Source organism: Mytilus galloprovincialis, chromosome 5 (genome assembly GCF_965363235.1).
Source record: "Mytilus galloprovincialis chromosome 5, xbMytGall1.hap1.1, whole genome shotgun sequence".
In the NCBI taxonomy this organism is placed as follows: domain Eukaryota; kingdom Metazoa; phylum Mollusca; class Bivalvia; order Mytilida; family Mytilidae; genus Mytilus; species Mytilus galloprovincialis.
In genome coordinates this window covers 95,536,913-95,549,300 of record NC_134842.1, presented here as the reverse complement: position 1 = coordinate 95,549,300, position 12,388 = coordinate 95,536,913, and the positions used below count along the sequence as shown (strand labels likewise).

The 12,388-nt window shown below is 31.6% G+C and overlaps 1 protein-coding gene across 3 annotated transcripts in view; it reads right to left on the bottom strand.

The window, feature by feature from the left end:
• Positions 1-9,738, bottom strand: part of LOC143076784 (low affinity immunoglobulin epsilon Fc receptor-like) — a 33,785-nt gene extending 24,047 nt beyond the window's left edge. Inside the window, exons 1-5 of one of the 3 annotated variants that reach the window (XM_076252658.1) lie at positions 9,626-9,738; positions 7,161-7,264; positions 6,091-6,196; positions 4,703-4,925; positions 2,773-2,902 (exon numbers count right to left, since the gene is read on the bottom strand). In XM_076252658.1, the coding sequence (XP_076108773.1) occupies positions 2,875-2,902; positions 4,703-4,925; positions 6,091-6,196; positions 7,161-7,264; positions 9,626-9,662 (498 nt within the window). In that variant the 5' untranslated portion in view covers positions 9,663-9,738 and the 3' untranslated portion in view covers positions 2,773-2,874. Of the gene's footprint in view, positions 1-2,772; positions 2,903-4,702; positions 4,926-6,090; positions 6,197-7,160; positions 7,265-9,625 lie in introns of those variants that run through there. The other 2 variants (XM_076252659.1, XR_012978787.1) reach the window with 2 other exon arrangements.
• Positions 9,739-12,388: the final 2,650 nt, after the last annotated feature.

The window sequence follows — 12,388 nt, the reverse complement described above, 5'->3', positions numbered from 1 at the left end:
TTTTAAACACTATAGATTCTTTTTTAGTATATTCAGTTAGTTTATGAGAAATATTTGGACTGACTGAATATGACAGTTATTATTCATTCGTTTTATGTGTTTTGTCTTTTGATTTTGCCATTTGATTAAGGACTTTCCGTTTTAGAATTTCCCCGGAGTTCAGTATTTTTGTGCTTTTACTTTTTAGTAATTAAAGACGCTCAAATTCAAGCTTAAATATTAAAAATTAATCGAATATGCCATAATATGTCACATTTCAGATGTTCTGTGCCAAAAAATAAAGTGGCCGCATCCGTGTTCCGTCTCAACCTTTATGTTAAGTCTGACTCATATCTTGACTTACATCTAGAAACTGACAATGAGGGTCAGTTAAAAACAAAACTTTACGACAAAAGAGATGATTTCAACTTCCCAATTGTGAACTTTTCATTTCTATGTAGAAAAATTCAAGCAGCTAAAACTGAAAAAGACAAACAGACAAATGAAAGTACAGAAGATACAACATAGAAAAACGAAAGTATAAGCAACACGAACCCCACTTAAAACTGGGGGTGATTTCATGTACTCCGGAAGGGTAAGCATATCCTGCTCCACATGTGATACCCGTTGTGTTGCTTATGTTATTACAAATCAGTTTAATAGTCTTATTCGGTAGGTCACATTCGTGAAAAGGGAAGGGTATTGCAGTTACGACATAAGTAACATATCCGATATCATCTGCGAAACGGTTATTCCAAAGCGGTCAACCAACTCGTGATGGCGTCCGTAAAATTTACGAAGTGATGCTTTCAACTTAACCATTTTGAACTCTTGCTTTAATAGCTTCCTTGTGAGTAGAAATCCTCTATCAAGGAAATCATGATAGAAAATACAAGCCCGGGAATATCGTATCAATTTTGAGATATATACTCCGTGTGCAGGCGCAGCTGGAATGTTGCTACATACAAATGGAAAAATCACAATTGGAAACCTTAAATCATCTCTTTTGTCAACGTCACCACCTAAACATGGATAATTAACGATAGGAAATGAAGATCATCTCTTTTCATCATAAATGTTAGTATTAAGCTACCCGTTAAAGATATAGATATCAAGATCCAAAGACAGGGCAATTTCAGTGTTAGTATTAGCTTTATGTGACGTCAGTTCGGCATGATAGATCTCTTGAGTGAACATACTGAAGTCGTAATTATTGAGAGCCAATATATCATCTAAATATATATAATTAAATTTTTGAATCAGATTTTGTTTCGATGCTGATTTTAGTCATAAATTGTAACACATGAAAATACAGAAAAGGTCCGCAATAAGTTGTGCACTGTTAGTCCTCATGAGAATTCTGATATCTTGACGATATACGGAATCTCCGAATTAGCGAAGAAAAAATTAAGGGCAGTTATAGTATCAACGCAGGTCCAATTGACATAGAGATAGGTAAAAGTGTATGTGTGTTGCAGATGTCATTTTCCGAAAAATAGAGTCAGTTTGGAATATTGGTGAATTCGTGATTTCTTTATTCAGAAACTCAATGTAAAATTTACGCCAAACAATAATGATATTGATAGCAGCATTATCAGCCGGGACCAAAACAAATTCAGATACAACTAAATAAATTAATTAAAAATGCAAACCAGGATTAAAAATAAAATAATAAGTTTAATTCCGATCAAAGACCCTATGAGTGAATCAATACTAAAGCCAAAATATGCAATCCTTAATGACCTGAAAACAGTATCGTAACTATATCCCTTCCTGATAAGTCTTTTTAAATGTGTTGTTAACTATTGAGGTGAATACTGACATTTTTGTGCTTTGTAAAGAATATTACCATAAAAGATTTGATGTGAAATACCTGAACGTATAAGATGTCTGCATGATGAAGTGTATTTACAAATGATTTCCTTATACCGATGATAAAATTTAGTAAATGTTTTGACTACTTTGTGATATCAAAAACCCTGGTGTAATATTTTTTCAGTAATACATAAATTTCTCTCGCTAAAATCTAATATGTTTTTACATACACGAGCTAATCATACAAGCTGAGATATGTAAACATCATAAGATGGTGACAAGGGAACATCCCCATCTAAAAATGGATAATTAACGATTGGAAATGAAAAATCATCTCTTTTATTATAAATTTTTGTATTAAGCTTCCCGTTAATGATATATATATATCAAGATCGAGGAAAGGGCAGTGTCATTGTTAGTATTAGATTTTTTTTAAAGTAAGTTTAACAGGATAACTTTCCTTAGTAAACATACTGAAGTCGTCATTATTGTGAGCCAAGATATCATCCAAATATCTAAAAGTATTTTTCTTAATAAGAATATAAGGCAAAGTGGTATATAGGGTAGAAAATTAAAACGTTGAACATATTAAAAATTACCAAAACATGCATTCAATTTATCAAGTACTTCCAACAAGTTTTTGACACTCCAAAAGTAATTAATCCCACTATTTTCAAAGGCCTTATTTGAACTATTTATTATCAAGTTTTCAATTGTACCAAGTGTAATAGTAAGTAGAATATAAAATTAAGAAGTGGAACAAGAGGTTTGCCCCTTGAAAAAGTTCAAAATAACCATCTTTTGTAGAGAAAGCTGTCTATATCATAAATTGACGGCAATCCATGTTTAACATCTACTTTTGGTTTTATGTTTATAGATTGGTGTTTTATTTATTGGTGTTAATCCAACACGTTTTGCTCATTATAACTCATATTTAGATATATATTTGTTTTATTATAAGTACAAAAAATAGTTATCACATCGGATTTATCTTTATTTAGTCTACTGTGTTTCATTTGCTATCTATTCTCAGCAACAAAGATACGTCTCTGTATCTAATCATCTGAACAAGTGACATTTTTACCCGACTACATCGACGCCTCCATCACTGAAAATATAATAGTTATATTATTAGTGCTAAAGCATTTCGAGAGTAATTAAGGTCACAGTAGTTTACCAATATTCAAATCTCGTAGATACATAAGCTATTATTTTTTTTTTATTATATTTACTAAGGAATCAGCAAAGCATTACATCAAATATTTCTAGATATCAAATAATGGCAACAGTAGTATATCGCTGTTTGAAATTCACAAATAAATTAAGAAAATAACAAATCCGGGTTACAAACCAAAACTGAGGAATACACGTCAAATATAAGAGAACTACGGCACAACAGAAACACAACACTAAAATGCAACACACACAGAAACGAATTATAATATGATAATCGCCATTTCCTGACTTGGTACAGGACATTTTAAGACAAAATAGTGGGCTGAATCTGGTTTTGTGGCTAGCCAAACCTCCCGCTTTTATGGCAATGACAACATTACATGACAGGACTACAATAAATGGGAGAACATATAGGACAGAGAAACACACAAATAATTGCTTTCAAAAGGTACCAGGTTAATAATGTAATACGCTAGACGCGCGTTACGTCTACTTTAGAATAATTTAAAAAGACTATATTGTCAGGTGTCACTTGCCAATTGTTGAACCAATAGGTACAGCTTTGACGAGCATTAATCGTGTTAATCTAATAGTAATAACCGCGAAAAACAGTCATAGAACTGTATATACATGTTTGTAAAAATCACAAAACTAGTATGCATCAAATAAAAAAACAAAATGTCAATTATGAAACTTTGTTTCACTAAATAAGAAATTATGTGAACGTTTCTTAAGTTTCTAGCATTTCTTATAAAATTCAAATTCCATGGCTTATATTTCATAGTTTTCTTAAAAGAGACTACCTGCTTACAAGGAAGCTATGAAGAAAGAATTTGGACTACAAGATATCTTTTAAAATTAGCTAAAGTTGAGCGTTTAACTATGTGTACACTTAAATGCTGAAATGTCAAAGTTCCTGTCGAAACAGGTACTGAATTGGTTGGTACATCCATGGAAAACAGGATTTGTCATTTGTGTAACTTGAATGAAATATGTAATGAATACCATTACTGTATGTAGCCATGTTAAAGCAACATCTCTTAAAACTATGTACATTCCAACATATTATACACGTTATCCATCTGTATATAAAATGTATGGACTATTCTCATTATGTAATATTAAGGTGTTAAGAGTATAGCCATATTTTTTAAGAATATAGAAACCAATATTATAAGCAGCTGTATTACAATCACGTCCCTTTTTTACGTATATATATATGACCTATCGAATTAAACTTATCACTGATGAAGTACTAACACGAGCGATACGACGGGTGCCAAATGAGGTGCAGGACCTACTTACTAGTATCCTTCACAAGCACCTGATATCACCAACGTTTTGTTGTGCGGTTCGTGTTGCTTAGTCTTTAGTTTTCTATGTTTTGGCTTGTGTACCATTGTTTTTCTGTGGGTCATATTTATTTTTAGCCATGACGATGTCAGTTTATTTTCAAATTATGGGTTTAAAAGTCCCTCTGTTATATTTCGCCTCTCTTTGTGTGTCGTTTATAATAAATAAAGGCAACAGTAGTATACCGCTGTTCGAAATTCATAAATCGATTGAGCCCGAAAGAAAAAAATCCGGCTTACAAACTAAAACTTAGGGAAACTCATCAAATATAAGAGGAGAACTACGACACAACAGAAACACAACATTAAAATGTAACACATACAGAAACGAACTATAATATAACAATGACCATTTTACTGACTTGGTACATAAAACTTACCTTGCTTCACAAATGTAAAGCTCTACGGCCACATCACAGTTTACATCGGCCCATTTATAGTGACTCAATAGACCAGAAGGACGGTAAAGGGTGACACAATCCTCTGCCGATATATAGTTATCAGGCTGTCCTGGTCCCCAGTTACTGTATGTCAATGAAGTCCCGTCCTCCCATACAAATGTACCCTCGGATATCTCATCTTGAGCTCCAATGAAATAGCCAGCTAAAAAACGAATTCGAAGATATAACAATCAAAATTCATAAGTAGAAAAAAAAACACTAAGGCAAAATAAAATGATATAGAGAAAAAAGTAAATAACACTTTATTTGGTGCATCAGTTGAATTCAAATAGAATCTTCTGAACATAAACTCAACATAGATACCAGGATTGAAATTTGGTATTTACGCCAGACGAGCAATTCGTCTACAAAAGACTCATAAGTTACGCTCGAATCAAAAAATGTTAAAAAGGCCAAGTAAAGTACAAGGTTGAAGAACATTAAGAACAAATGCACGAGACTTTCGAATCTTAAAAGATACACCACTGAATTCTATTATGATGGTCACATAATTTAGGCAACAGCATTTTACCAATGTTCTAATCTAATAATCAATTAAGATAACAAATCAAGGCATCAAACAAACAAAATGTGAGGAAATCGCATGAATTCTAACATGATCTCTACGGCGTTTGGGTCATAATAATTTGGAATATGATTACTTTTATTCGAATCCGAATTGAAAAACAATACTGGAGTTAGTGTTTCCAGCAAACATTTTGTACATGTACTGAAAAAAATGTATATGTATGACCGTAAGACCAGGTGAGTCCACAGGTTAAACATTTACGTTTCCATGCTGTACTATGAAAATAACATCGTTTACAATGAAAATCTAATTACAAAAAAAAATCAGTTCGAGGCTCTTTTAAACCAGTATTTTATCCAGGAACGCTGTTACAACACAACACGATTTAAAATACAAATGTGTATACACTTGAGTGTATACACACTTGAATACGAGGGGAGCTACATGACCAAAATAGGCAATAAAAAAATAATCAAACTCCTGCTAGATCAATTTTATCTTGATGAGTTGGAACTTCATTGTCTTTATTATTTCTGTAGGACTAAAAAAAGACCTAAAAGGAATATACCTAGAATCATGCTAGGTCAATTTTATATTGAGGAGTTGGAACTTCTAATCATTAATTTTATTATTTTTGACCAAAAAAAAAAACTAAAAAGACTACCTAGTTCAATTTCATCTTTACAAGTTGAAACATTATGATCTTTAATATTTCTGTTATTAAACATTTGCTTTGTGACCTAAAATAGAAGGTCCTCCGTATGTAATATGAAAATACACATATCATATAAGTACGTACCTATGCTGTAAGGCAAGTTCATGCTTTCAATGTGTTGGATGATGGCATCATCTTCTTCTTTAGAATTAATGCTGGCTAATTTGCCTCCTCTTGCCTTGCAAATCTCCTTAAATTTTTTTATTTTATTATTATTATAAAAATGCATCTCTTTGATAGCGGCATTTTAAGAAGGAACATAGCGTCGTTAACGGATTTTGTAAAATACTTGTTGCTTTGGCCATGTTGGTCAACAGTTTTGTATTTTAATCAAACAAAACAGGGTTATGTGAGAAAACTGTCGATCTAGAATCCAGTCAATTGGGGCAGATCTTTCGGAGTAATATGATAGGGCAATGATGTGACGAAAATGTCATAAAACTTTAGTAAGCATTGCAAAAAAGAATAATAATACCAGTTATACGTTAATAGTCTGACATAAACTGTTTAGTTAAATAGAACTATATATAAAGTTGAGAAAGGAAATGGGGAATGTGTCAAAGCGACAACAATCCGACCATAGAGCAGACAACAGCCGAAAGCCACTAATGGGTCTTCAATGTAGCGAGAAACTCCCGTACCCGTAAGCGTCCTTCAGCTGGCCCCTTAAAAAATATTTATACTAGTACTGTGATAATGGACGTCATACTGAACTTTGAATTATACACAAGAAACTAAAATTAAAAATCATACAAGACTAACAAAGGCCAGAAGTTCCTGACTTGGGACAGGCGCAAAATTGCGGCGGGGTTAAACATGTTTATGAGACATGTTTTCTAACTGTGACGATATCAAATTGAATATTGAACATTTTATATTTTGTTAGGACTACATGGATTTATACCTATACTTAATGTACTCATAAATGTCTTACATAAAAATGTAAGGCATTTATATATTGACACATTTGAGTTACATGAATAGAGAATTATGGGGTGCTAAAATATAAAGAATATGGGATGTACAAAAATATAAGGAATAGAGAAAAATGACCTATATGCATGATATATATGGAATAGAGAAACGAAGGACCCTCTCATCTTTATTTGCCTCCATAATGTTTAATTTTATAAATTCTATGTCATATCGCTTACGTGTCCTCTTCTCTCATTCTCAATATCTCTTCCAAAAAAGTAACATTTTCCTCCAAAACTCAAGTCGCCAGAAGGACATGTACTTAGTACAACTCCTACCAGTGCTAAAATAACAAAATAGATAAACACATACAGGTAGTTTACCCACTGAGCATAGTGTTTTATTGAAATGAGCATTGCGTGCACGTGGTGCGCAGTATTCATATTTTATCTTTTGATACAATTGCAATGTATGATTTCGTATCTGTCACCATGACCATATATAATAGATGAGACAATATCTGAAAAAGTCTAATTTTTGGCAATAAGAAAAAAACAATAAAAAAATCTTTAAACCCGGTATTTTAATAGCACAAATCGAAGAACACACATTGGGGATCTAGGAACTGTTGTCTGTAATTCAAACAATTGTTTAATAAGGAAACAATGGCAATTTTAAAAATGGTACAAAAAAGAAATCCAGTTCTTTCCGGTTACCAAAGTGAATCAATTTTAAAAAGTTTCTAATGGGAATAAGGAATAAGTTTAAGACACTATTTGTGGTTAGTAGTATATCCTGCAATAGTTTATCAAATGCAAATTATTGATTTTAGCATATGCAATACGAAAGGTTTAGAAATATACTTAAATATAGTCAAATACGTCGGTAACATGAAAGAATCTTGAGTAACAGGACAACGGTAACAGGACAGAGTTGGTAACAGAAAGGATTTTTCTGTTTTATTTTAAAGTTTAAAAAAATACATCCTTTTAGATTGGTCACAATTGGAAGATAACAGCAAACAATGTCATTTATCCTTTGAAGCTGTATTTGCAAGATGAAAAATCTGCCTAGGTAATGAAAAATTCTAAAATAAATTCCTTTCTGTTACTATCTACAATACTAGAATTGCACAATGTTCTCTGCTGTTATCAAAAGCAAAAAAACCTATTTTTCATTCAAAATACTGTATATTATTTTTAAATTTATTTGATATGGTGGTGATAACTTATATTAAATGAAATGGCTGGCATATAGTAGATTAACTTTTCGATTCTTCAGTGAAATTGTCTTGAACATCCTTCCTGTTACTGATGATGGTGATGCTGTTACTTTTTATCAGGTAACATGACAGAACGTAACAGAAAGGAATTACGAGATAGTTTTTGTCCTTTTTATCACATTAAATGTAAGTGTATTTCCTGTGACATATAACTTTTAAAAAGATGATATAAAAACACATTTAAAGTTGTGGTGCACACTTAAAAATATTCTCAGAAAGTGTAAGAAAAGGCTGTAACAGGATAGAACACCAATAAGTATTTTTTCTATAAATTCCTACCTTGGATGGGCTTGAATCTAGCCGCCTTTCAACTATTTTTTTGTACTAATGCATTCAGGAAATGATGCTCTTCACAATACGTAATGGGAAAATAACTCTTGGTCTTGTAAACGTATCCACAGGAAAAAAATCCAGTGGTAACAGGAAGGAAATCACCCCTTTGGACAATTTTTTTTTCTCTTAAAATTTGCAAAATTTTATTACATGCTATAGTTATAATATAAAAAGCAAAATTAGGGGCATGTTTATTATATAATATATCATATATGTGAGAATCGGACGCCTGTTTAATTAATTTGGATACATTTGAATGATTTAGTTCTCAAAAAAACACAGGAGACAACATGATTTTAGGGGGGTTGAACATTTAAATTACAATATTTTATTGGAAGAAATATAAGAATGAGTGTTTAATTAGAAGGAGTTGGTGCATTATATAATTTAGTTTATACTGAAACTTAAAAGTTTCAAAAAAGATGGTTGGATAAAAAAATAATTGCTGGTGAAGTGCGGGACATGGACATTCGACTTTTTCAGATATTGTCTCAGATATAAAAAGAAGTAGTTTGAGTGCCAATGAGACAACTCTCCATCCAATTCACAAAATATAAAAGGTCACTTTGACACTTCAAAACGGACCCTTGGGTCACAACGAACAGCATATACATATCTTAACAACCATAATTTATTTACCATACTTTTAGAAAGTATTTCTTTATACAGTTTTAGCTTTTACATTTGACTATATTAGTCTATATATATAGTCTCTTATATGTTATCTCATCCGAAATTTTGAATTTTATGCATTTTTAATGCATTTTTTATCTTTATGTATATTATTTTTTTAACTTCTCTGCAACCTTTGTACTTGCATGGTTTTATGGGAATTATAAACTATCTACATCATTCTCAAAAATTAAAAGTGTGAACTGTCGAAAATAGACATGTTTGTCTCTAAGTTTTTTTGTTGTTTTTTGTTGGGTTTTTTTTCTGTTCAAATGATTTGTTTGCTCTATAAATATTCATTTCAAACACGAGGAAGGAATAAGAAGCTTTATGGTATCAAATGCTTGGTTCCTCATTCAAACATCAGTGAATCGCAGCCGATCTTCATTTTAACATGCTAACGTAAAATCTACTTACACAAAATAATTGCAGACGTTATGTGAACACTTGCCATGATCGCCAATTAATCTTTGTGATGTTTTAGATTTGTCATGTCACATATATATATATGTTGTGCAAGTGACTTATCTTGATTCAATCTAAGTTAATTCCAAGGAGCGGAGTTCAGGATGATATAGTAGACATCCGTACTTTAAAATAAAGGTCGTTTGTCTTTAAATGGAATGATACTAGTTACTAATACCAGTCATATAGCAGGTCAATTCTAGTAATGTCTTTAACTGGAATGATACTAGTTACTAATACCAGTCATATAGCAGGTCAATTCTAGTAATGTCTTTAACTGGAATGATACTAGTTACTAATACCAGTCATATAGCAGGTCAATACTAGTAATGACTTTAAACGGAATGATACTAAACCAGTTACAGTATGTTGAATAATGCACAGAAGATCTTAAGTCACTAAAACATGTTTCCATATCGATGCCTATATTCATGGACTATATTAATTCATTCAATTCCCTAGGCTGTAATTTGTTGTTTGCCTTGATTTTTATGTTCTGCTATTATTTTTTGAGATTTCAACATCTATAACACGTTATATACGACTATACATTTTCTGTTTTTTTTTTTTTTTCATTGGCTAAAAGCATAGGAAATCATTTTTGATAATATATAGTTATTGACTTTTGATAAGGTTGATACAGTTATTTATAAACCCCAGGGATGTGATCAATGACATGGTGATATTCACCGAGACCAACGAGTTCATGTTTCTGGGTTGAAATATCATTGTATCAATTGAAATCAGAAGTCAACAATTGATTTATTATATGACTTTTTATCCTTCTTTAATTTTCTATTTTTTGCTCAAGATACTGTTTTAATACTTATTATACCATGTGCTTTTGCAGTTGCTAATTTTCATATAAAGTGGAAATTTTCAATAAAGTTTACAAAAAACAAATACACACAAAAAAAAAGTGGAAGAGAAAAATTACACCGAATACCATATCTCTGGGGTTGATAAATCGTTGCATCAACCTCATCAAAGTCAATAATTGTATAATATTCATTAATCTAGGGAATAACGCGGTAGATTTAAACTAGATTGTTTCTGCTTTCTCAATCCCGACTTTTCAGCTGCATTTGTGGTCTAGGTTAATTTTTGATAGATTTCCTGTTGTTTGTTTAACCATGTAAACATTCATTTGCATTTATAAACAGAATGCATACTGGTATTTTGTGATCTATTCCTTAATTTATGTGTTTCATCATTGTATTATTTTCTTAATAAAACTCAGCCCTGAGATCTCATATGAATTCTGGTGGATTGGGTAAGGTTCTCAAATATCAAGAATATAGAATATTGGGCACAAAATGTATAGAATAGAAAGAAAATGACTAGAAAAGATAGAATACAGAAATGAGAGACCCCTATCAAGACCTTAATTGAGGAAGATCGTTTGTTGATCTATATATATATAGCGATACATTCAAACATCGTTTATATTCTAGACTAATCAAGTGGCATTAACGATAATATGTTTAAAAAATAATTTATGCAAGCTATACTTTATTTTAGTTTTAACATGGGTAGGCATTATATTCGTGATTATTTTTGCCCGAGCGATAGCCAGTACTACTAGTGATCTAGGTCAAATATATGTCAATTTCGAGTTGCAACACATTTATACAGTCATAATAAATGCATTACATTTTGTAGTAACACCATGAGCCTCACTTAGGAGTTCGGAAGTGTTTTAAGTTAATGAAATATATTAAATGCAAGCCAATTTGATAAATTCATTATTCTGCAGTAGTCAATATACGCATGTGCAAACTAATGTTATTGGATTTAGAGCATGGGTTTATTCACAAAGCGAAAGAAGCACGTCTTCATATGAGAATCTTATATTGACACACATTTTATCTTGTTTTACTGTTTGAATTCAATCTGCTGTCACAGTGATATATTTTTTTCTTTTTACCATCTAGATCAGCTAAGTTAGAAATGCACGAAGAAAAAAGGAATAGACACTAGCTTATTCCACTAAGATGAAATAGAAAAGAAAGAATGTTACGGAATAGAATTTCCTTCATAAAATAAGTTCCAAAAGGAAAAAATATTCTGGAATATTATTTCTACAGGAATAAATATTACAGTATAAAAAATTATGTTCCTAACAGAATAAATAGTACAGAATATTTGTTCCAACAGGAACAGATATTATGACAATGTTTATATAACAAAATTTCCACTGGAACTTCTGTTAGGCGGAACAAATATACATGTACTGATTTTTAGTTTTGTAACAGTGTCCCATGTCTCTTACAATTTCGCGGTCCTTGACCTCTTTGGGGCAACAGCACTCCATTCAACACCCAGTCGCTTTTCTGACCAGCCTAGCCCTCTACAAGTCTGTTTCAACGTAAATATGTAATTAATCAATGCAGCCGACTATTTTTCATTTGTAAATATCTGATATCCAATGCCGTGTGTTTGTACGTGATAGTTCCAAATATAGGCATAGTGTTAGTTTTGTCATCTCTAGAGACCGAAGTATAATATCTACATGTACATATATCAGGTTATTTTGTGTAACGGATTTTTGAAATCTCTGATCGTCGCGGACATTTTAAGAACAAACCAAATTAAGGTTTGAACGTTGTTTTCAATTTAGACTTCTTTGGGTGTTTTTTTACTGGGCTTGTATTGTATTTGAATTTGGGTTAATATGATCATTCATTCTATTTGAATCTTTCAAAATTCAAGAGT